A 26,835-nucleotide genomic window follows, 5' to 3' on the forward strand; every position below is an offset into this window, starting at 1 on the left:
TGATGCAAACACCCTCGTCTACCATTTTAGACAATGTATGTAATATATCTGGTATATATATATATACCTCCCCCATACCGCTTGGAATGATAACAACGATTATTTTATCTGATGTATTCTCTCTGATGCTTTTCCGTATTTATAAAAGTGTTTCAAAAGAATAGATTAATAGCGAAAAACTCATCCTGTATCCAGTGTTTGTTTTTAAAATCAGACACACAAAAAAAATTGCTGTTTACTGGTTGTAAACATTAATAATATAATGTGAATGAAAACTGTCAGGGGTGTTGATGGAGGAGTTATTTGTATGATTTTCCCGGTTCATAGAACGTGCGTAGATGTGGCTCCGTGTTTTAGTTTAAAGGGGCGTAACTCTCAATGCGACACCTAGTGGAACTGACGAGAACTAGTCAAGATAAACATTGAAATGACAACTTGAAGGCATTGCGTTTACAATGGATAAGGAAAATTACAGCCTCCGATCTGGATATCTTCTATCACAAGTAAGTGTTCAACGTGCATATGCAGGGAACATAAGAACTAAATAATGCTTTTATTTGAAATCAACCTTTTTGTCATTTCTGTTTTTGCCGATGACTTCCGGTGATTTCACGTTCATCAAATCCGATATCATAAAGCGTCGTTGTCTTAGTAAAAAAACTGGGGTAGCACCTATCAGTCCGGTTAAAAGTTAAGTATGCATAGGATATTTCAGAATGTCCTTGATCTACATCTGTAATCGACTCGGGCTTCAAAAAAAGAAACAGTAGATAAACATAAACTCACGTTGACTCAAAACCAAGAATGTCAAGATTAGTCACGTATCCTGTTGAATTTGACCCAGTGTCATGAACATGTTTTGCTGTCCGTATAATGATAACTAATAATGGTTTATACTGAATAACCATCTTGATTTTCTGCCAGCCTGGTAACTGTGATACCAGGTGCCTATCTTGGCAGCATGTCAAGCACACCAGTATCAGCGAGGAACAGCTGTTGTTGAAATATTGTTGCAATGCCTCTGTGTTTCATCAAATATGTCCTTGATCTGCTGTTCTACAGTGTCATAATTGTACCAGCTGTTGTGTAACTGTCAAGCACCGCCGGGTTAAGTTAGTATGTGAATTAATTCAGTTTGTGACTGCCTTTACTTCGTTGAATAATTTAAGTATTTTAAAGTGGCCATATTGGCATATCATATCACTGGAACTGCATGATTTGTATATCATGATTTTTGTGGTAAAAAGATAAGGTATACTAACGTCCATGTGAACATGAGGAGGATGACAGATGTCTGGGAAAGCTGGGAAAGATGCGCTAGCCTTCAGCACTTCAGTATCACTGGCACTCAGTTATCATGTTATTTCCAAATTTCCTGGATCATGTTCATTGTATTTCAGTAGTGTATAACAAATTATTTAATACTTAATAGGATATATAGCTGATACTGGTATACTAAGGAGGAATTGGCTTCAATGCTAAGTTCTACATGTTTTAATGTAATGTAAATATACAAAGTTAAAAAACCTTTAAATTCACGAAAATGGGAACTTTAAAAAATCCCCGTTTGAAACAAAATAACAATTTCTTTCCCAATTTGCTTGTCAAGGGCGCTCAGACTGGAATACAAGATATATCCCTGCTGTTGCCACATTGTTAAAAAAAAGGTTCTTTATGATAAATGAACAAGGATTGATAAATGTTCAAGGACTGTCTATTCATGCCCTATTCGTGTCTATTCATGCCCTTTTCGTGCCTATTCGTGTCTATTCATGCCCTATTCATGTCTATTCATTCCCTATTCGTGTCTATTCATGCCCTATTCATGTCTATTCATTCCCTATTCGTGTCTATTCATGCCCTTTTAGTGTCTATTCATGCCCTATTCGTGTCTATTCATTCTCTATTCATGACTATTCATGCCCTAAAGATTTTTCAAGTTGGGAAATGATATGCATGATACACATGACAGAAAATTGTCTTGTCAGAATTTAAACAGTTAATGAAATTGAAAAATGTCCTAATCATGCTAATGTCATTTGACGTCAGCAAAATCACTCAGTGTAACATGATTTAAGTATATGAAAATATAAGTTGCATGTGTTGAGATGATTGACGATGTTATTAGTTCATATTAATAGTATCTGTATTCATATCGACATGACTCAAATGGAGAGGGCTGGTTGACACATCATTACTAATCATTACAAGCCCATCCCAAAATACAATGAATAGGACACACAACATTATTTGGTCCCCAGACTATTAAAGAAACTGTGTGGAGACTTGAAAAATTGAAGATGTTTATTCTTTATGGAACAAATTCTAAACTGTTTTTTCAAACAGTTTTGTAGTATTGGCTAGGGCTGCAATGAACTGATGAATACACTACGATTTGTATCACGAATAAAGTGTAACGAATACGAATATTTATTCACAAATACAATAACAAGTCAGCTGTTTATTATTTGTTATTTTCAATGAAACAAAAGCAACACAAATTATTTGACATGGTTTGTTAATTATTAACATATTATACATTTGTATACCATGTATACTGCACTTATCCCGGTACTAGTATCTGCTTAAATGACAATGACCAGTGACCACATTACTGTCAAATTAAATATCATAAGAGTGTTGTCTTTGAAGAAATCTGTGCATAATAGGGGGCACGGGTGGCCCAGTCGTCTAAGGCGCCGCGATTCGCTGTGCAGAGTTGCGTCCCTTGTGGGTTCGAATCCAGGTTCGCCCTGATTATGTTTCTAGGTTTGTCAGCACCATACCCGTGCTCGTGGGTTTCACCAAAGTGGTAAACGTCTGAGACCTGCGTCACTTCGGGCTTTCCTCCCACATTAAGCTGACACGCCGTGATGTAACTGGAATACTGTTAAAATCGGCGTTAAACCCAACTCACCCACCCACCATGCATATTATCTGTTCATATGGATATTTTTAGATACAGGGTATATAAAGGGACATGACTGCATATTCATAAATATTCGATTCTATTGGTCACGAATAACAAATTCAATTCTAGAATGGATACGTTTCGATTCACCGAATACACAAGTGAATTGTAACAGCCCTAGTATCAGAATATAGGCAGTATCATACTGCTTATGATGCCAATAAACATAATATCACTATGTTAATAAGGACTTAATTAAAACAGTATCAGTGTTATAACTGTGTTGTTTCAAAATTGTGAGTATCCTTTGTCATGTTTATTTACCATATTTAAATACATAACAATAAACATGATATGATTAACATAATAAAGAATGATATATTATTTTACTAGACTCTGCAACACAAACATATATGTTGTGAAACCACATTCCTTGAAACATTGTCAGTAGCCTATGCTTTCCCGTGTGACTGCTCTATGGTCTAGTGGTAGAGCGTCCGCCTGGAGCGCAGAAGGTCAAGGGGTTCAATCCCCAGTCATGTCATACCAAAAGATGTTAAAATATGGTACTTGTTGTTACCCTGTCTGGCGCTCGGCATTAAGGGGCTAACACAAGGACTGGTCGGCTCGGAGTCAGTATACTGTCATAACGACTGATTTACAACATCCATTGTCTGAAGAACATTTGATTGCAAAGGCTCATTACCCTGGAGCCATGACATCTATATGCCTTGAAACACTTAATTGCTGTTATTTATTAGATGCTAATCCTATTTGTTAATCCCCATTTTTGTGTACATCGACCGTCTGCCATCCTGAACAGGATGTGCAAGTATGTCACTGATGATTTACTGTTTACATTTATATTTATTACTTACTAAATGTCAGGTGACCTTGGCTATTTAAGCCTTGGTCCAGAGAGATTGAGAGAGGAGAGAAGGGGTTTGACTCTCTTACCAAGCAGACCTCTCTCCCACAGCCCAGAGTGTGTACCGACTCTCTGTGGCACCCTCAGTTATTATCTAAGTATATTGTGAATTGTTAATTGTTCTTGTAAATAAAATTGTGATTAGTCTTCTGTGACTCTGGCTCTTTGCTGACTAATTCCCCAAGAAAACCAGCACGTCATTTGGAAGGTATTGTTCACCCAGAACAGTTCCATGATAATACTGTGCATTTAGGTTAAATCGTGGCATGGTACCTCACTATGAATTATCTTGGACGTGACCGTAAACCCCATTTCAGCTCTCATCACCTCATAAATTACAACCTGGGTTTAGAAACAAGTCAGATGAGACACATTGTCCGCAACATCTCCAGTTCACACTCACAGTCTGACCTCTCCTTGACTCAACATTGAACATATACTCCATGTACAGCAGGAACTACTCATCTCAGCTGTTAAGAATAAAATGATTGTTAATTTGAGAGTTTGCCATGGTGCAATGAATGTCAAGTACAAATTATACCATACTTATAGTCATCCTACTGACTCCACCTTACTAAAATTACTTCAAATCATTAATTCATTTAATCATTTATGATTATGAGTACTAAAACTGGACTGCAGTTCACTTTATATACTGATAATCAGTGTAGTGTACGTAAGCGCTCGCTAGATCTATATACACATCAGTCAGGGGCTGTGATTACCATTGATTACTGTCATATGCACAAATGTGCATAGCGGAAAATAGCATGTAGTTGAAGCTGTCTGCCGTTTGTGAATTTGTCATTGTTGCTGTTTCTCAAACTCAAAGTGCTTTATCATACTGATCACTAAACAGAACAGCTTTCTAATTCCCAAAATGTCTGATATGAAGCTTACTGACACAGTTGCTGATTTGTCATCGAATGTCATGTCCTGCCAGGTTTGATTTACGGCATCAAGATGTTTTGGTTCTTAAACATTTTAAAGTTGTGCAGCTTGGTTTCTGAGTAGTTATCCCATAAGTTGGGAAATGTTCATCATTTTCATTCTCTTCAAGGTTTGTTTTCCTTCTTCATCCTACCGATTTCGCCCAAAGAATCTGTAATACAAGAAAGAGAATTGGTGTGGCCCTACAAAGTACCAAACTAAGATCGTTAATTCAGGACTTGTCCTGTTACAAGATAGTAACAGCCAGAGGCAACAAGGCATGACCAGTGTTAGGATGGAGTTCAGTGGTTTTTATGGTGGGTTACCTAAGCGAGGTCAGTTTAGTGTCAATCAAATGTCAGTCACCCGGTAAGCAAATCAGAAAGAATGTTAGGCAATCAACACATGCACACACTCTCATTTGCTAATGGGGCGGTCGGTTAGCCTAGTGGTTAAAGCGTTCGCTCGTCACGCCGAAGGCCCGGGTTCAATTTCCGACATGGGTACAATGTGTGAAGCCCATTTCTGGTGTCCCCTGCCGTGATATTGCTGGAATATTGCTAAAAGCGGCGTAAAACCATACTCACTCACTCCCATTTGCTACTAAAATATGAAAATACAATTTCTTCCTTAATCATGTTAATTCATCTAAATAATAAGCCAATGTAATGAAAAAAAATACAATGACTAAATTTTCATACACATTGGTAAAGAGATTGTAATTATCAAGGTAATTTAGCCTTACATCGTCTGCTACTAACACGAGTGTGTCTTGTTTATCGACTGGTATGAAGTCTATTTATAGTCTTACCACTGTCCAATTGAAACACTCCACTCGTAATATCAGAATTTGCCAGAGTTGAGGTCGAAACTAAGCGCTAAAGTTATCAACATAGTTTCGGAATCACTCACATGGTTGTATTGTACTATAGACGATTCTCTCCCTTGCCGCCCCCCGAATGCAGTAGTGTCAAACCTTTCAGTTATTGTGATACAAGTTTTAAACACAATGTTTAAACACACTAAGTTTGATCATGTATTGTTATACGAGTCTTATACCAGTTTAGTAAGGAGCCAGACAGATACACCTATAAGCTGATAAGGCTATAAGCAAGGACATGGTTTTAGTATAGTATTATGCTCTCATGACAATTAACAACCAAAATCTGGATGGTACTGTTCCAAGTGAAGTCATTTGGATTATTATCATGATTGTGTGAGAAAAGTAAAAGGGTCGTTGTGATAACCCTAATGTTAAAACATAAAAGTGTACATGGTGTAGGGGATCCGTGAAGATCCGGGGTAGAATAGGTCTCAACCCATGCTTGCCGTAAAAGGCGACTATGCTTGTCGTAAGAGGCGACTAACAGGAACGGGTGGTCAGGCTCACTGACTTGGTTGATGCATGTCATAGATCCCAATTGCGTAGATCGATGCTTATGATGTCAATTGTCTGGTCTAGACTCGATTATTTACAGACCGTCATCATATAGCTGGAATATTGCTGAGTGTGGCGTTAAACAACAAACAAACATGGTGTAGGGGGGCCCTATTTTCAAATTCTATGTTCGCAAACCCACGCAGCCAGCAATATTTTGAGACTTTTTCACACACTGATTAGGAGCAAACATCAAGTGCCCCAGGACACCCATCGCTTTTGATGACTGATATTCATTTGACATCTTTCAGGTTCCAAACAACAAGTGGAAGGCGAGATGGTTTATTCTCAGTGAAGATGAGCTGACATGCCATCGACAGAGACGGAAGTCTCTTGTCCTCAGCACCATCAACCTAACTGGCTGCTCCATCTTCTGCCCCTGCAATGACAAGCCTGAAGTCAGTCCTCAAGTAGGTTCAGAATAAGTCTCACAATTTTACATCGAGATTATTATACGAGCATGTGTGTCATACAGTTTTTACAAAACGAGTGTCAGAATTCTTGTATTTCCTGAGTGACAGCCGTCTTTGACGTCCGTCTTAGAAAACCAGAATTGTTGAATGATGTCAGCAATCTTCTGCTGTGACGTTATTCTGACCTGACGTTACAAGTGGTTTGAGTGACGTCAATAATGTGGTCAGGATGACTTTAGCACCAAAAAAAATTCAAAATAATCTTCAAAACATTTTCTGTATACCGGGTATTTCTGTTTTGCTCCATCTCTTTGTATATCAACTATTTTAACCAAGAAAACTGTTCAACAAGACATTAGTCACTCTGGCGTCACTTGAGTTTTATGAACATGATCACTAATCATCAATCATTTACAATCATGGAACTTAGAAGTGGGCATTTTTATATATGGACATGACAAAGAAGATGAACATTCCCACGCTTTGGTCAGATAGTGTTCGGCTGAAGGTTTTTCCCAGCCCTGAAATATAGATTTGTTGCAAAAAGTTGTACAAGAAAACAATGCATTCAGACCATGCAGACAGGCATATGTTATTTCTGTATCTTGAAGACGAATATATTCGGGATGATCCGATTTGCAAAATCGAAAAGGACCCCATATTGTTGTGTATATTTTAGATGTTCTGTCATTTTTGAGTGCTGTGGCAGTGTTAGAAATTGGCACTAGTCCTAAAGTCCTTGCCAAACTGCCCAATATTAAAGGTATCCTAAGGACTAGTAGAAATTTGCCATTTTTTAAGGTTTTGCTATATGTTATCATTATAAGGACTAGTGGACTGAAACTGTTAGTTTCTACCGCTGCATGGCATCTATATCCAAAAGGTGTTCTGTTTTCGTTTTCATAGTTTGAGATATCCAAATTGAGTCAGCAATGTCCTCAGATCTTCACTCAGAGTCAGAGAGGGATCGAATCAGAGTAAAAATTACTAAAATATCTGATATTAATGAGATTGGGGTTATTGATAATGATATACGTGTTTGTAACATCATGTACATGATTATGAAGGTAAATAATCCAACCAGGAAGTATTGGCTATATTAATGTTGACACTGACTTTAATTTTCAGGATTAGTTTTGCTACTTGTGACCAAGTGACAGTGACACAATTTAAGGAAATATTTACAAAAGCCAACATAATGGTGTCCTCAATAGAGACACAATAGAGGACATGGCTGTTCCTGCCGCCATGAGCCGTTATTTTGGGCTTGTACACTATTGCTATGATCAAGGCCATATACTGGGTACATGATCTAGGTTGTAAAGCAACTAAAATGACAGCACCAATTCTCTTGGATAAATAAATAAATAAATAAATAAATAAATAAATAAATAAATAAATAAATAAATAAATAAATAAATAAATAAATAAATAAATAAATAAATAAATAAATAAATAAATAAATAAATAAATAAATAAATAAATAAATAAATAAATTTAAAGTTGTACACACACAGTATGACAACACAAAAGTTTATACCTTTGTTAAATGTGAATCGCTGCGTCACACATGACTTTCATACTTTGAAAATGTAAACACAAACTTTAATTATTTTTTATTTTCGGATTTTATACACATGATACATGGGCAAATAAATATATAAATAAAGTACAAGCTCAATGATGTCTGCATCCTCAGTCCAGGTATTATATATCTCCATTCTTTTTGATTAATACCCTGGAGCCATTTGCTAGCATTGCTTTGTATTGATTCTGATTTGAAGGACTCATGGATAACATTGGCGTCTAATCAGACAGCTCTCATGAGCAAAAGAAATCCTGTGCTAGGTTTGAATAGGAGCCATGTAGATGTGACATGACTTCCATAATGAAGGTATGGTGGTGAATGAGTCCAGAGTATTTATCATGTTAATCATAACAGAATGGAGATCATTTGTAATAAACTGGATAAATCATAATCATAATAATGGAATGGAGATAATACACTGGATAATGAAGAAAGTGATGAATCATGGCATGGTTTCATCTCATTTGCTGAGGTTGCTCTGAGTAGGCCTGTCATGGTGATTACATTACATGGTAATTTGTTTCAAGTGATAAACAGCTATGATTGGTTGGTTGGTTGGTTGGTTTGTTGTTTAACGCCGCACTCAGCAATATTCCAGCTATATGACAGCGGTCTGTAAATAATCGAGTCTGGGCCAGACAATCCAGTGATTGATATCATGAGCATCGATCCACGCAATTGGGATTGATGACATGCATCAACCAAGTCATCGAGCCTGACCACCCAATCCCGTTAGTCGCCTTTTACGACAAGCTTAGTCACCTTTTACGGCAAGCATGGGTTGCTGAAGACCTATTCTATCCCGGAATCTTCACGGGTAAAACAGCTATGATAATGAACTTCCTTGCATTTGCAATTTACATGTACATTCTCTTTCTGATTAAATCCTCCTTGGGGCACTTATTGCATTTTCCTTGCTCAAGAAAATCTACATGACATAGTTGTAACCATTTTCCTTAATAAAAAATGTTACCACACAAAAAACTTCGTTTTTGTATGATATACGACCACCCTTACAGGGCCTCACCACCAACGGCGCCTCACGCCAGGGGGAGCAACTCTCACCCAAATCACTTTCCTTATGTCATCTGTAAGAGACAGACGTGTTGATTTTTCACACAAGACAAAATAAGAGAAATCTATCGTTCGACAAGAACCATGGCTGACCAAACTGTATGTATGGTACATTTCTTTCTTTGCAAAGGCGTAATACCTCGCATTGTGAAGTTATAGAGTTGTAATTGACGCCACGTGCACGGTACCTTTGAATTCAAATGGCCGTAATGGCGTCCATATTGTAGTTCCACGGGCTGATACATGTAACACCAAGGCCATTAAGAAACGGCTTGGGGTTTTGTTATATCATACACCATTGGTCTACAATTTTTTCCTTTACAAAACCCAAGGTGGTGTGTTAATTTATATACTACACTTACCTTTTTTACGGGTTTTACACCTTAGCGCGTAACACGCCCCTTTGGTGTTCTAATTAAACTACGACATTGGCTATTAGTATCGCGTTACAAATCGCATTCTACATTACGCCTTTGCTTCTAGTTTCACAATTTAAGCACGTATCTTTCCAATCTTTATATCGCACTGATACACGTTAATACCCTTCCCGCCCACCTCAGAAATTACGGTCTTGTTTACAAAGACCTTCAAACTGTGTACGGGTTGTTCTTAGACAGGCACGAACGCTGCCTGATATGTCTGGCGGAGGACATTGCCTTTACCCCCCAAAAGAGACAAGTTGACTTGTTCCACTTTAAAGAGGTCTATAAAGGCTGGGGTAGATATCAGATCTACTAAGACATCCCCCCTCCCCATCTAAAAAGGGTAAAAAAGCTGCCGAGATTGTCTCCCCCGCTCCCTCTCCGGGGGCCGGGGGAGAAGGCTAGAGGGTCCCCGTAGTAAGCACTGCACCCTCTCCTGCACTGTCTTTGGCAGACTGTTCTGCGTTACTTAAGTCGCCGATGGCGTCGATGATGGAGGAGGTGAAGTCTCGGCTCCGGCAGGAGCTACGGGCTGAGCCTTCCCCGTTGTCGGCGCCGGACGCGGCTTCGAGATCTGTGTTATGCCCGGCGTCGGCCGAGGCAGGCCACTTGATCTCGGGGACGATCCGAGACCGGGCTTCGGCTCCGGCTCGAGGTCGCTCCCCAGCGGAGGGGTGGCGGGCGCCGGCCCGTGCACTACTGACGCACAATTTTCCCTAGCGGAGCCAGACGCCTCTTCCGAGGCCAAGGCTTTCACTAGTGGATTCGTAGCCCGGAGCCAGGGGGGTTCCCTTTGTCTCGGGGACGATCCGAGACCGAGCTTCGGCTCCGGCTCGAGGTCGCTCCCAAGCGTAGTGGTGGCGGGCGCCGGCCCGTGCACCACCGACGCACAATTTTCCCTAGCGGAGCCAGACGCCTCTTCCGAGGCCGAGGCTTCCACTAGTGGATACCTGCCCCGGAGCAAGGTTGGTTCCCTTTGTCTCGGGGACGATCCGAGACCGAGCTTCAGCTCTGGCTCGCGGTCGATCCCCAGCGTAGTGGTGGCGGGCGCCGGCTCGGCCCGTGCACTACCGACGCACAATTTTCCCTAGCGGAGCCAGACGCCTCTTCCGAGGCCGAGGCTTCCACTAGTGGATACCTAGCCCGGTGCCAGGTGGGTTCCCTTGAACCTCCGGCACCTCGGCACCGGGACTCGGCATCAGGCCGGGTGCAGAGGCACGTGCGGGACAGGATTGTCCAGGTACTGCCTCAGGTGGCTGCGCCCATGCCAGAGTCGGAGACACCCAACTTGACTAAGGTCAAGCAGGGCCGGCTGTTGCCCCCCCTTTCCCGCGTGCGGTGCGGAGTTGAAGGCTGCTTACATATGCTTCGAGGAGCAATATCATAATGCATGCCAACAGCTCCGTGTGTCCGTACACTCCGTGTATCTGTCGGCTGTACAGAGGGAGTTAGCGGGAGAGGGGGCCGGTCGACTCTTCGGAGTTGGCCGCGCAACTAACGGAAGTTCAGTTATCTTACGCGGGACGCTATTCGTAGCTGTCCCTCGCAGATGATGTGCGCTGTTATGGGCATGCGCAGGCGGTGGATGTCGGTATCTAAATACTCGACTTACACACGCCAAGACTTACTTGCTTTGCCGTATAAGAGGGTGCCACCCTCTTCCCTGGGGCTCAGCAGGTGGTCCGAGAGGCCGCTCAATTGTATACTTCCATCAAAGACTCATGAGGCCATGTTGGAGGTATCAAGCGTTAAAACCGCGTAAGCGGGCCTTTCCAATTGTCCCCTCCTACGCTAACGCACGGGTCAGACGTCCACACCTGCTTGGAAGCCGCCGCTTCCTTCAGGTATAAGGGCGCCGGGAGGAGCAAGAGAGGCACGGGCCGGGGCAAGGCAGCTGGTCGAGACCAACAGCTTATTCGCGGGGCTGGGAACGATGGGTTCCCATTAGCGCCCGAAGAGCCCCGGGTGAACCCACAGTCGCAAGTTATCGAACTGCCGACAGCCGGGGTCCACTGCCTCCAGCCGGATGTCCCCGTAGGCGGCCGACTGGCTCTATTCCTGAAGGAATCGGAGACAGTTACATCACAATCCCCGGACCCCGTCCATTTTAAGGGATGGCCATTTGCCTCGGTGGAAACATCATCTGCCCCTCCCCTTCTCCGGGATAAAGCACACTCCGGTGCCTGCTACCCGAGAGAAGGCGGAATTCCTCCGTGCCGAGGTCGACGCACTTATGAAAGCTGCGATCGAACCGGGTCCCGAGGGACAGGAAAGCGAGGGCTTCTACTCGACTTGTTTCCTAGTCACCAAACAGTGACCTCACCTGTCGAGACAGGAGAATGGCTAACGTCAATAGACTTAAATACGCCTATCTCCACATACCAATACACCCCGAGTTCAAGAAATACCTGAGGTTTTCTTTCGACGGGAGGTGTTATCAGTTCAGGGTTCTACCATTCGGGATCTTCACGGCCCCGAGGGTGTTCACCAAGCTGATGTTGATTCCCGCCCAAGTGGCCAGGTCAAAAGGTCGGTTCTGCCATCCGTACCTCAACGACTGGTTACTAAGAGCTCTATCGCAATCCCTGAGTCAGATAGCTACACAACGTGATAGATATTCTGATCACTCTAGGGTGGATGGTCAGTCTCAAGAAGTCAGATCTGAGCCCCACTCAGAATCTAGTCTTCCTAGTGGCTAATTTCAACACGGTGAGAGGACGTGTATCTCTGTCACAAGATATCAAGTCCCTTAAGCGCAAGTCACACTGCTCGTACATAGCTCTACTTACTGGACAACATGGCGGCGACAGTGGATTTGGTCTGGCGGGGCGCTTGAGAATGAGTCCCATTCAACAAGCACTCTGTCGACTTTGGGCGAACTCGGAAGATCTCGAGACTGTGCTCGAGACTCTGTAGTGGCTCATAACACACCTCCAGTGGTGGACCGAGGTCGGGAATCTGTCCCGGGGGCTCCCCCTCGACACTCCCGTTCCGTCTCTCACAGTTCAAACAGACGCGTCACTCTCCGGCTGGGGAGGCGTTCTGAATGATCACACTGCCTCGGGACTATGGTCCCAGCAGGAGATCAAACTGCATATCAATGTGCTAGAACTGAGAGCGGTCAGGTTGGTGTTCCAACGCTTCCCGGGTCTGCTTCGTGGCCAAGTGGTTCGTCTAGAGATGGACAACCAAACGGCGATGACTTACATCCGGAAGCAGGGGGGAACGGCGTCTCCGTCGCTTCGACGAAAGACGTGGCAGTTCCTACTATAGTGCGACTCTCACGATATCAGGGTGCTACCTGTTTATCTCCCGGGGGTGGACAACGTCCGTACTGACGCTCTGTCTCGCCGGATCGTCGCTCCTCACGAGTGGAGGCTCGACCCGGGGATATTCGGGATTTTCTCCCTGTTATACAGGCCGTTACAGGTGGATCTGTTTGCGTCTGTGATGAATCACCAGACACCAACGTTCTGCTCCCGAGACCACGACCCGAGGTCGGTGGCATCGGACGCCTTCCAGCTAGATTGGACGGACAGAATTCTGTGGGCATTCCCCCCAGTACCTCTGATTTCCAAGGTCCTGTCTCAGCTAAGCACTCAGCCTGCGCGACTAATTGTGCTCCTGGCACCTCTTTAGTCGGCGCAGAGTGGGTTTCAAGTAATACTCAGGTTTCTGGCTCAGCCTCCTGTTATATTACCTTTATGACCGGACCTCCTATCCCAGAACGGGGCCCTCCACCCGAATCCCAGGATTCAATGGGTGGCTTGGCCACTGTCAGGAATCGCCTCCAGAAGAGCGGTATTCCTGCACGAGTTGCAGACACAATACTGGCTTCGCGGAGAGATTCGACAAAGGTTGAGTACGGTAGATAGGCCTGCTATGCGCCCTGGTGTGTCGATAGAGGGATTGCAGATCTTTTTTTCTGCAGATCTCGTATCCATGCTTGAGTTTCTCCAGTCGCGACTAGATGACGGCCTGGCCGCATCAAGAGTCTACAGCTATCGCAGCTTTTCACGTCACTGTCGACGGGGCACTTCTGGGTGCACACCCATTAGTGCAGCGCTTTTAGCAGGTGTGGACAGGATCCGACCGCCAGTCCGGCGGATCAGTCCCCCTTGGGACTTGTCAATCATTCTCGATTGGCTGTCCGGTCCTTCCTTTCGGGATCTGTCGTCTCTCTCTCTTCAGCTGTTGAGCTGGGAGACGGCGTTCCTTGTGGTGGTAACGTCCGGCAGACGGGTAGGCGACATTCGTGTTATGTCAGCCGATCCCGAAATAACTGTCTTCCATGCGGTCGATAAATATCACCGGGACAGAGTCAGTTTTCGACTACCGGACTCTTACCGTCAAAGGGTCGCACACGCTTCCACGTGAACGGCTCCTATTGAGCTACCTGCTCTTTCACAGCCTTCCTCGTCGGGGACCACTGCAAGACATGCTCATGTCTTGGATGTCCGCACGACTCTCAAGGCCTATATCAGCAGAAATATTGGTGTCCGTTACGGCGGTAGGAAGGTTGGCTCACCTGCGAGTAAACAATCTATCTCGAGGTGGATAGTTTCAACCATTTGTACAGCGTATACGCTTACAGGCAGGGACCCCCCTACCAGGTTGAAGGCTCATTAGGTTAGAGCAGTGGCTGCGTCAAAAGCGTACGCCGCGGCTCTGCACATTGAGCAGATCTGCTCCGCGGCTATTTGGAGCCAGCCGAGCACGATTCATCAAACCTTACCAACTCGACAAACACTCAAGCGAGCGTACTCGGTTTGGTCAGTCAGTTCTCCGAACGGGGCAAAGTTCTAATCTCTAGCCGATTGAGCATTCGAGATTTTAGACAGTCCTCCGGTTATACTGCTCGGTAATGGTCCGGATTTTATCTTCTGCGGTCGATAAATATCAGTCCGTACTACTCGATAATACTCGTATTTTGCGCACTCGCTCTTTCGATCCTCGGGGACCCTCTGGCCTAGCTCAGCGCTGGTTATGGTCTCTCGTGATCTACGCCCCTATATCACTTGTTCAAAAAAAGTGTGGGGGGTGGGAGGTGTTTCGAGTTCTCAACTTATGACAAGCCGCAAAAACAGGCTTTATCATAATATATGGTCGACCACGCCCTGTCTCTAGCCCCCGCCTTTCGACGGTGGTGCCTCACGATAAGGTTGGTTCCATTTATTGAACTCAATATTTTATTCTGTTGAATAATCAAATACAATGTATTTATTTACGCCTGTTGCTGACGGATGCCACTTCCTAGATTATCTTTGGGAGTCTGTCCTGATGCAATAAGTGCCCCAAGGAGGATTTAATCAGAAAGAGAATTTTACAAACCTGTAGAGGTTATGAATTCTCTGATGAAATCCTCCTTGGGGCACGGCCACCCACCTCCCCACATTCCGTCAGCATTTGACATATGGAAAGTGATTTGGGTGAGAGTTGCTCCCCCTGGCGTGAGGCGCCGTTGGTGGTGAGGCCCCGTAAGGGTGGTCGTATATCATACAAAAACGAAGTTTTTTGTGTGGTAACATTTTTTATTAAGGAAAATGGTTACAACTATGTCATGTAGATTTTCTTGAGCAAGGAAAATGCAATAAGTGCCCCAAGGAGGATTTCATCAGAGAATTCATAACCTCTACAGGTTTGTAAAAATTTTGTCATGAACCATAAATTTCTGTTGACTGATTTGTATTGACTATTGATTGTGTTATTGTTACTCTTCCTAACCCTGTGTATATCATGTTCATGTTTATCAATTGGATGGGGCTGTGGGGTAGCCTAGTGGTAAACATGGTTATGGCATTCACTTGTCACGCCTAAAACCCAGGTTCGATTCCCAACATGGGTACAATGTGTGAAGCCCATTTCTGGTGTTCCCTGATGTAATATTGCTGGAATATTGATAAAAGTGACGTAAAACCGTACTTACTCATTGTCAATTTGATTTATTTTTTCCATGCATTTTCCATTACCATGATCGTGTGTTTGTTCTGATGCCAGTGCCTGTTCAAGCTGTCTACTCCCGAAGGAGAAGAGTTGTACTTCCAGGCAGCAGGAGCCGATGACCGAGATGGTTGGGCACACGCCATCGGCGCCGTCATCCGCTCACAGAGCACGTCTAAGCAGGTCGGTGTAATCCTACAGAACAGATGAATTCTGTCTTGGCTAGACAGAATTATTTTGTCAAGACCAACACATTAACTAATCCATTTCCTCCAGTTTTGTTCTCACGCAAACACAGACAGATATTGTGGCCATTTTTACCTTAGTACTTTAGCCTCAAGTATCATTCACAGGAATCAGGCTATTGGTGGGTTATTCACTTTGATAGAATTTGGATGCTGAAATGATCCCATGAGATTATTATACGAGCATGTCTATCATGCTGATTTTACAAAACGAGTGTCAGAATTCTTGTTTCCAGAACGAGAGTTTCATAAAATCAGTATGATTCATATGCGAGTGTAATAATATTTTTATTACCCTTATTTCATAATCTTTTTTAGCTTATCTTTAGAAAAATGCACTCATCATGTCCACCATCTTAGAAAACCACAATTTTTCAAATGACGTAAATAATCTTCAGCTATAACCTCGGTCTGGTGTGACGTCCTTTCGACTTGACAATTAAGATTTGAATGACATCAACAATGTAGCGGGATGACGTCAACAATACAGTGGTGTGCTTGAAGGGATATTGCTCTCGTGCACATACAATTTTTATGAACTCGTTTTTTTCTAACCCTATATAGGTATAATTATTATGTAAATCTTTATGTCTCCTTTTTAATGATGTTTGACTTGGTGAAAGACAAGTAAGTCACTACATGGACTAGAAAGCAGTACAGCATGGTACAGTAGGAGAGTAGAAACATACTGGACTGATAAGCCATACAAAAGATGTGTTTGTAGTGATGCAGTAATAATTACCAGTGTACCAGTATTTACTTGTAACCTTCCCTATCAGGGGCGTTCGGGTAGCCTAGTGGTTAAAGCGTTCGCTCGTCACGCCGATAACCCAGGTTCTTTTCCCGACATGGGGACAATGTGTGAAGCCTATTTCTGGTGTCCCCCACCGTGATATTGCTGGAATATTGCTAAAAGCGGCGTAAAACCATACTCGCTCACTCACTCACTTCCCTATCCAGTTTCCCAGCAGCTGCCACCATTGATTCTTAAGACAAATGACTCAAATTGCACACAATTATGGTTTTCATGAAGTTATTCTTTAGCATGATTAAAAGTTTGGCAACAGTGTTTCCTAAAAAAATATAGCCGAGAATAACAGCACAATGAAGCTTGATATTTCAGTGATCAGTCATTCTTTGTATGTGTAGACAATTATTCTGACAATGTAAATTATTGAAAAAAGATATTAATAAAGCAGAAATTTTATATGCAATAAATATATGAATTCAGTCGACGTTTTCTCTTGTTGATATTTGTTTGCATATATTTTCAGATATCCTATAACAAGATGACATTCCAGAACTTCAGGGCATATGCTAATGTTAGGTAAGGAGTTGACCTGTTGACTGTTTGATAGGGCTAAAAAAATAATAGTCTTGTTTCTCAGTCACCGCCCGCATCATCATAAGTTCACAGCACTTTCCGTTTTTATTTCCATTTTTAAAATGTGTGAAGCCCATTTCTGGTGTCCCCCGCCGTGATATTGCTGGAACATTGCTAAAAGCGGCATAAAACCATACTCACTCACTCCATTTAAAAAAAAAAGAAAACAACATCCTTATATACCGTTTCTTTGGTTACATACTAGTTTGAACCACGCCCCTCCCCTCCTAAAAAAATACCACCTCTGCCCGCACTTTATTTTCAAAAGCCATTGTCTGAGAACCAATTCTTTTATTTTCTTAAGCCTAGTATTTGCATTTTATTCTAATATGCATGTACATGTTTACTCAGTAGGAACTGATGTTATGATAAAGCAAGCCCATTATGCTCATGTAGATTGGTGGCTTTGAAGTTTTGCGATAATTTCGAAGCCACTGCACATTATTCTTGAAACCAGGAAGCTAGAGGTGGTCAGGTATGGGAGATCTCAGGGATATCAGGTCTCCTGTAGACACACGGTAGACATGGTAGAGCATGTATTGCCCGGGGAAATGTTTTTGATCATTCATGTCATTGGTGAAGGTCTTCCTTAAGGTCATGGCAGATCATAAGATATCTTAAGAAGCATATTGTAGGTATGTGAAACTTGGTAATGTCATCCTCAGGATGTGTAATGTTCTCCGCTGCTAAATAAATATGAACTTGACGGGAAACTGTCCCGGAGTTGAAGGCACAACTAACACAGTCGAGAGTTACTTCAGAATTGATTTGTTAAGTACAAATCATGTGACATTTACAATAGTCTCGCAAGATTTCAAGGCACGAAGGGGGCATCTCAAAATCAACATACACAATAAGTGTTGATCCATAACAGGATGGGGCTACAAAAAACTCTTGAATCACTTCCATAAAAGAATCAAGGTCACTGAGAAGGGATTTGAAAAGAATGTGTGCCATTTTTTAGATAAAAGAGGAATGTTTTTTTATCATGTTCATGCAGTTATTTTGAATTTTTCTGCACGTAACGGTTACAGGATTACTAATCATGTTAATGTATGACAGGTGATGGCGATCTTATTATAACAGTAATAGGTCACCGTGACCTACTTTCAAGAGTTGTTCCAGATGTAGTATGTGTCGTATATCTCTTCAACTCCATCCATAATACAGGATTGGTTGAATTTAGGGTCAAGGTCATTAGAATTGAAGTGCTTATATCTTTATTATAAGACGTGGAACTTTATTTTTAGGTCATACCTGTGTTTTAGCAAACCAGAAATAATGTCTGTGATCAGTATTACATATGACTTTGTTTTAACTGATTAAGTTAGTTTTTACTTTTAGACCTTAGACCACAAGTAGCACCATTAGACTGGAAATGTATTTAGGTTCATCGTTAGCATGATTAGCTATGAACATGATGAACATGATTAGCTATGAACATGGTGAACATGATTAGCTATGAACATGATGAACATGATTAGCTATGAACATGGTGAACATGATTAGCTATGAACATGGTGAACATGATTAGCTATGAACATGGTGAACATGATTAGCTATGAACATGGTGAACATGATTAGCGTTTTTAACTTCCATGTAAGGAAGCTAGAGGTTTGGGACCTTCTGTTTTTAAGTTGTACCAGTGTGTATTCAGGTGCAGGAATCAAGCGGTTGCTTCCCTTAGCCATACCAGGATCTTCTTGTCATAGGTTGGAATTAAAGATTTGCCTTGGTTATTATGTTAGGTCTGTCAGCAATAACTGATTGGGTGGTCATGCTTGGTGACCTGGTTGATTTTGCTCATAATATTAATCACTGGAATGTGTGGTCCAATGACTGTGTGTATGTTTGTGTTTCAGTGAAATTATTGGTGCTATCCAGGATCCGGATGCAGGGGTCAACACCAGTGCACATCTCCGGGGCGGGGAAGTCTACAAAAACTGTTTTAAAGGTATCACTGAAAACACGGTTCTTCATTTCCGACTACATTTCCAAGCACTAGCACAAGTAATATAAGCACCCGGCACCAGCACGGGGTTCGAAACCCGGCCCCGTCACACCAAAAGACGTAGAAAGATGGTATTTGTTGTTACCCTATCTGGTGCTCGGCATTAAGGGGCTAAAACAAGGACTGGTCGGCTCGGAGTCAGTATACTGTGTCTGAGTGGGGTATTCATTTTAAACTGCAGCATGGTATCTCAGTGGTATCACTATAAATCAGCATCAGTCCGGACTAGTACCATGAGTACAAGCTGCCACACACAACACACACACACACACACACACACACACACACACACACACACACACACACACACACACATGTACGTCGCTATATAAGTGCAATAATCTTGGACGTGACGTTAAACCCAATTTCACCTCACCTCACCACACCATATAATATTCTGATAATAACTAATAAACACTAATCCAGTTGTCATCTGTCAACTTCTAACAAATGCCTATCAAAAGATTCAGCACTTTCCATACATAGAGGATAGCTGCCAACTGTCCAGAATTTATCATACTTATTACAAATTTGTAGGGCTGCAACGATACAGGAAGGTCACGATACGATACGCATCTCGATATTCTGGTCACGATACGATACGTATCTCGATACGCAATGATAAAAAAACAAGACTTTAAATGAAATTTTGAGTAAAATTAATAAAAAATACTACAAACACAAGTCCAGATATATAATGAACACGTTTTAATAACAAGATAATATAATAATGGTATTGAATTGCGTACTTCAGTTCGGACTTGCAGACTTGTATTTCCATTGTTATGTGCTTGCGGGGATCAGCTGATAATGTTTAATGAGATGGGGAAAAACATCTGTCGTTGTAAAACCTGAGCTTATTAAAAATGTAAGTACGTTTTTGGGAGCCATGCGTTACCGCGCGCTATAACCAAGTTTGCGGTTTTTTGAAAGGCACAGTAGAGAGGAAACGCTGTACTTGAGATTTGCGTTCCGTATCGTGGCGTATCGATAAATGGGCCCACGTTTATCGTATATCGTATCGTGGGTTAAGTATCGCGATGCATCGGAATATCGGTGTATCGTTTCACCCTTACAAATTTGCAACTAAAATACGATTTCTTCCATAGTTAACCGCGTTAAATTTAACATTTGAAACCTCATGCTGCACGTTCGGTTCCAAATTCAATTTAGCAGGGTTAAATCTACAGGTAACCTAACTCTACATTGAAAACACAGAATGTTTATCTCCTAATTATTTAGCATTACACTGTCTGCTACAAACATGAGGGTGTCTTCCTTATCGTATGGTATTTGTTCTATTTATGGTGTTGCATCTGCCCCACTCAAGACACTTCTCTCATATTATTAGAAGTTACTGTAGTCAAAATAGGAATGACTGTATAGAACTATAAACTGAGTTTCGGATTCTCTGTTTTATGCTGTAGACTTTGGTGCCGTACCAGAAGATCAGAACAAAATAAAAAAATTATTTGGGAAAGTTGGCAGCTATGCCGTAAGTGTGCTGCAAGTTTAATGCATTCATTACGAGAATATCACAGGTAATAGAATTGCAGTTTCCAAATCATCTATCATTGCTAGTTCCTTTGGCTAAATCATGTGGGTGGTCATGGTATGTGTTGGCATTAAATGGTCATTTCTCTGTACACCAAGCTGATGTTATGTTTCTTTTGTCTATGTATTGTTGCATGGAGTCCAAACTTTTTAAAAGAATTATGTAGATGCATTCTCAGTTCAATGTGTTTGTATGTCAGTGAGAAAGTTCAACCAATATGTTCATTGATCAATCTGATCCCATGTGATCTTGTGCGTCTTTTCCCAGGGAGTGATGTCGTTGATTGGCTAATGCGCTGGTCCATCGTTCGGAATCGTGAAAATGGGTCCGCCATGGCACAGACCTTACTGAAACTAGGTCATCTGCAAGAAGTGGACCTCCATGATGGCAGCAGTGGTGTCAGCCCCAAGTTCAATGATGGGGAGAAACTGTATCGATTTGTGAGTGATCTTTTATGTAAGGTCTTAACATGACTTGGTGAAATGGAACCGTTGGCATTATTCCACATAATTTGACATATAAAGGTGTGTGCTGTTATGTTATATGCTCGTAGATAAGTATAGGAGCTGTGATGGCCTTATGATTTAGACTGGAACGTTTCACAGATGACCACTTGTGTTCCATGATGTCAACCTCAGTGATATCATACATGATATATATATCAACCCAAGGGCTAAAGGCCAGAGGGCTGATATGGGGTCAAGGGTTCATATATGGTATGATATGAAAACTGCCATTTAATAACCTTTTTTTGTCTCATACCACAACATAAAACTGTAAATTTGTATCTATTTGCAAGTGAAAGTAAAACATTTCCATCTTGTTTGGAAGTCATTGTCACAGGAAAATAGCTGAACAGACCAAGGGGACGTAACTCTAATTTCATACCACCCTGGCTGATATCGGCCATTCAAAATGCATTGACAAGCCATATCAGCCTGACCCCTAGGGGGTGAATAGTCTAGTAATGCGGGTCTGGTTATTACACCCCTGTGATATGAACATCTCCATTTTGGCTCTATCGCACATGCAAAATGCCTCATGTCAGTGTTAGGTGTATGATAACACAATTTATCATCTCCATTTGTCCGGAAAGGGACCTTATCGTACCTCCTCCTTTCCTTACATTAGGCAAATTCCTAGATTTTGCTTTGGATTTGGTTAGGGAGTTACCTCTGATTATGTCACACTAGCAAGGTGTATTTTAGATCAAAATGAAGATAACAATGTTTTTTGTCATTTTGTTACCGCTATTGATGCTATCAATAGTAAACATGGTATAGCATTGATATTCACTATAAGTGTCTTTAACTTGTAGAAATTGCAGGCATTGCATCAATTGTACAATCAATAGTTACAACCCTGTAAACAGAGGTGTACAATTACTTCTCAAGTACTAGATGATGTAGATAGTCGGTGATAATAAATGATGCAGGCTTGAGACAATTGTTTGAGGAAAACATCATGACATGCATCACATTTTCTCAAGATTCCTCATTCATTTCAGACATCCATCAACCTAGGGATAAAACGGAACAGTTTCTATGACAGCACCGATGAAGACTCCAGCTCCTCTGATGATGATGAGGATGAAGGCGAGCGAGAAGAGGTCAAAGTTGAAAAGGTCAAGAAGGGAAAGCTTGTCAAGGAATCCTTCCTAATGAAAAAGGTGTTTATGCTGTTGATATCAACATTATGACAAAATGACTTAGATGATGTTTATGTTTACTATAACGACTGAAACAATATCGTCTGGATAAGACAGGGATTAATGATACATGGTATAAAACAGTAAAGGGTATTGATAGACATCAGGACTGAAATACTGTAATTGAGAGTGTATCCTTGTATGAAAGCACAATATGCACTTGTTTTGTCTATCACTGCATGTTGATGATGATGATGATTATGATGATTGTGGTGGTGATGATAATGGTGGTGGTGATGATGATGATGATGATGATGATGATGATGATAATGGTGGTGGTGGTGGTGATGATGATGATCAAACAAGACATTTCCAGTATATTAGTGTTATCATTTGTACTACTATTGCCTTAGCTCACTGGACTGAACAGAACTTTACTAGACTCTGTCTTCAGTCGAGTGGCAAACATCACAGACAAGGTCATCAGTGTTTATATGTGAAATGTTGATGTTGTAGAAGAACCTGCGGAAGGGCTGGAGACTTGTGAGAGCTACGCTGAGAGAGAACCCCTCATCACTACACTACCACAAGGCGTCATATACAGAGGTAGTTGGGACTCAAGCTTTTGTTCAACAGAATAGAAAAAAACAAGTAACTACAATGTCAGAAATAATCTTCTTTATATGCATAATACTTTCCCGCAATCACAGACTTCGTCATGGCATAACTGTTACAGTGTGACATGCCCAGGAATGGCCAGTGGGGGGCAAGTGACACTAAGTACATGGTTCAGTAATAAGCTACTATTTGGATATTGTTTACTAGAGGTTGGTTTGAAATATGTTAATGAACAGTGTCACTGTTTTTTGGTTGAATTGGGGGCGGTTGAGTAGCCTAGTGGTTAAAGCGATCACACTCGTCACGCCGAAAACCTGGGTACAATATGTGAGGCCCATTTCTGGTGCCCCCGGCCATTATATAGCTGGAATATTGCTGAGTGCGGTGTTAACTCACTCACTCACTCACTCACTCACTCACTCACTCACTCACTCACTCACTCACTCACTCACTCACTCACCCACTCACCCACCCACCCACCCACTCACTCACTCACTCACTCACTCACGTTTCCATTTCACACTGATCAATGTGTTCACTCATGTTTAAGCACTTTATGTTGGGATGTCTTATTTGTTGTTTATGTCCAGTTACAGTCTTTCAATCCGGCCACCAGCAAATTCCATTGTAAATCACACTTCAGCTGGAGCATCAGAGACATTTGTGTTCATAGTCATTTTTGGATTTTCAGGGTTGTGAAAATCAGATCAACAGTAAGATGATGAGTCTCGATAACTGTGTCGTCACGGAAACTGTGAAGCCGGCCACAACCAGGGGTGAGTTTGTGCAGTGTAGGAGCCAGAATCACTACAGGAGTAATCAGGATAGGAGTGCCTCACTTTGTCCTGTCCTGTGCAGGAAGCTTGTCTAATTTGGTGAAGGTGTGAGGCCAGACTAGCTTCAATATCTTATTTTTTTCCTATCATATATTGATTTTGAGACAATACCATAGGATGTACAAGACCTTTATTTTCCACAATGTTTCAGTTCAATATTTGTAAATTTAGCCACAGATAAAGACCTTTCAATGTTGGATTAATGTCTCACTTGTTAATGACTAAATGACCTTCATGTTATATATGGGTATAATCAGGATTTGTGTTAAGAATCAAAAGGATATAGTGCTTAATGCACATCACCTTCCCAAAATAGACGCTTGTGAGTATAGTAGAGAGATATTAATTTCACTATGGGTTCTTTTCCCCGAACCATTTGAGGTTTACAGGCCATCGTTTAAAAAGTTAGAATATAGACTCACTATTACATTAAAGAATATTCACTCTCTCCTTCACTGACTTATTTGTCGGTCAGGACCCCGTGGGCATTTTGGTTTAGAATTGGTCCCCAGCAACCTATGTTGGTTGTAAGATTTCTTTGTTTGTTTGTTTGTTGTTTAATGCTGCACTTAGCAATATTCCAGCTATATGACGGTGGTCTGTAAATAATCGAGTCTGGACCAGACAATCCAGTGATTGACATCATGAGCATAGATCCACACAATTAGGATCAATGACATGCATCAACCAAGTCAGCGAGCCTGACCACCTGATCCCGTAAGTCGCCTCTTACGACAAGCAGAGTGGTTTTTACAGCAAGAGTGGATTGCTGAAGACCTATTCTACCCCGGATCTTCACAGGTCTGGTAGTAAGAGGACCAGGTGGTCGGACTCCAGAGGGCATGGATCATTGCTCACAAGGTCAGTTAGTGGACTGTCTGGTCGGTTTGATTATGTAGAGGGTACCATCAAGGAGCAGGAATCTTGCTGAGTGCAGCATTAACAACAAACAAAGACTGACGTTCATGATGGTGATTCTACTATGTATATATCTTCGTGTTCCAGGTATGGGGACCAAAGCCAAGAGCGTCAGATATCGGTTATGTGTGAAGGATCGCAAGGGGAAGTGTGTCACTCTTCAAACGAAGGACGAGCAAGAGAAGTTTGAGTGGCTCACGGTCCTTCAGCAGCTCACAGAGTCACCCAAACCCCAGACCGACGACCGAGGGCCCGAGTAGGTGCTCGGGGCACCGAACTGTCCTGGGGCACCAGAAGATGTTTGTTCCACGTGAAGCTGGCACAAGATGCCCTTTGACATGTTTTAGAGAATTGAAGGCCATATTTGTAGCACAGCTCAAGATGAATTGTGAAATATTTATTTGAGATTTTTGAGACATTTTAGCATTATTAACAGTTTTTTTCAATTGTTCAATTTGTTGTGAGGTTCAGCTCTACTGGTTGAGATTAACTGTGGTTGGAGATGAAATTGTTGTAATTACAAAAGTGTTCGTGTAATGCTTACTGATGAAGAGAGATTTGTGAGAAATGACCAAAAACTGATTGAGGAGGAATATGCATTAATGCAGAATAAAGTGCATGCATGCGATTAATACAGTTATATATATAGAGGTTAAGTGTCTAAACCAAAAATAATCCATCGGATAATACGAACCACATCACTTGTTTGACGTCAAGATGTAGATACTGATGTCATATTAGTTCATTACCAGTTTTAGTGTGTTTGATATTAACATGAACATCATCATGACAATCATGAACAAATCATTGTGAGAACAAAAAGCTGCCTTAACCAAAAACAAGGGAAACTCACCAAATTGAATCTTGCATTATATTTGTGTCCTTGTGCTACACATAGTACCTGTGATCCACTTGATAGGGCTGTTTGCCTGTGTGAGTGAGTGAATAAGGCTTTGGTCGTAGTCAGCAATATTACAGCTATATCACGGCAGCCAGGTATGTGAAACGAGGCCTACATAAACCGGTTGCGAGCATGGATAGTTTGTGAAGTGACCAATGGCTCGATCACACACAAACATTTATCTTCCTAGTGTCACCATCCAAACTGTATCCATGCTTGGCCGCCATTGTGACCATGTAATCACCGTATGAATAGGTCTTATGATTCATAGGTAAAGAGGATCTAGCCTGTTCCGGAATCCCTGATCACCACTCAAGTTGCTTTACTACAGGTTTAGATACACCACATTCCTCCATCACCTGTGTTTATATGTCTCCAGTTTGTAGTGATGTGGGTCTGTTTGAGTATGCTTATGAAAAGAGGCTGTTTATAAGTCATGGAGGTCACACTACTTTGTGCAAACCCTACTACAGCCAGACATTAAAGCAGTATGTAGAGGTTGGTTTGTTGTTTAACGCCGCACTCGGCAATATTCCAGCTATATGACGCTGGTCTTTGAATAATCAAGTCTGGTCCAGATAATCCAGTGGTTGATATCATGACCATTGATCCACACAAATTGGATCGATGACATGCATCAACCAAGTCAGCGAGTCTGACCACCCTATCCAGTTAATCGCCTCTTACGACAAGTATAGTCGCTTTTACAGCAAGCATGGGTTGCTGAAGACCTTTCTACCCCTGATATTCACGGGTGAATATGTAGAGGAGACAACCTCAAGGCTATTATACATGTGATCGAGCGAGATGTAACCCGCCAACTTGTTGGTCACAGTTTAAAGCCTTTACTTTCATAGGTTTCAAATGGCGACTGCGCTGCATAAGAAGACGTGAATTCATAGGTGATGGAGGCACATGGTGTATACAATTCCTGTAGTATTTAAAATGTTTGAGGGGGGCACAGGTGGCCCAGTCGCCTAAGGCGCTGCGATTCGCTGTGCAGAGTTGCGTCCCTTGGGCATGCCAGAAACCTATGATTGTGGGTTCGAATTCCGGTTTGCCCTGATTATGTTT

At 42.0% G+C, this 26,835-nt stretch overlaps 1 protein-coding gene across 3 annotated transcripts; it reads left to right on the forward strand.

Moving 5' to 3' along the window:
- Window positions 1-387: 387 nt before the first annotated feature.
- Window positions 388-26,331, forward strand: LOC139445115 (pleckstrin-2-like). Of its 3 annotated transcripts, none has more exons than XM_071226210.1 (10): window positions 388-503; window positions 6,459-6,617; window positions 15,702-15,827; window positions 17,164-17,216; window positions 19,137-19,228; window positions 21,108-21,280; window positions 22,348-22,509; window positions 23,005-23,139; window positions 23,798-23,882; window positions 24,948-26,331. In XM_071226210.1, the coding sequence occupies exons 1-10, from the start codon at window positions 456-458 to the stop codon at window positions 25,118-25,120; spliced, it is 1,206 nt and encodes a 401-aa protein (XP_071082311.1). In that variant the 5' UTR covers window positions 388-455; the 3' UTR covers window positions 25,121-26,331. The 3 variants fall into 3 exon arrangements, with proteins under 3 accessions (XP_071082311.1, XP_071082312.1, XP_071082313.1); XM_071226211.1 differs by having other exon boundaries at window positions 23,005-23,094; XM_071226212.1 differs by lacking the exon at window positions 23,798-23,882 and having other exon boundaries at window positions 23,005-23,094; window positions 24,948-25,090.
- The last annotated feature ends 504 nt before the right edge of the window (window positions 26,332-26,835 follow it).

The sequence above is a fragment of the Haliotis cracherodii genome, unplaced genomic scaffold (assembly GCF_022045235.1).
Source record: "Haliotis cracherodii isolate W230 unplaced genomic scaffold, xgHalCrac1.p SCAF_6, whole genome shotgun sequence".
NCBI classification, from domain to species: Eukaryota; Metazoa; Mollusca; class Gastropoda; order Lepetellida; family Haliotidae; genus Haliotis; species Haliotis cracherodii.

Bases quoted from the DNA above. Each gene is read 5' to 3' on its own strand.
- LOC139445115 (XM_071226210.1), top strand. From the start codon at position 456: ATGGATAAGGAAAATTACAGCCTCCGATCTGGATATCTTCTATCACAA. The intron at 22,510-23,004 runs GTGTTTATGCTG...TTGATGTTGTAG, and splicing joins AATCCTTCCTAATGAAAAAG to AAGAACCTGCGGAAGGGCTG. The intron at 23,140-23,797 runs GTAACTACAATG...TTGGATTTTCAG, and splicing joins AACAGAATAGAAAAAAACAA to GGTTGTGAAAATCAGATCAA.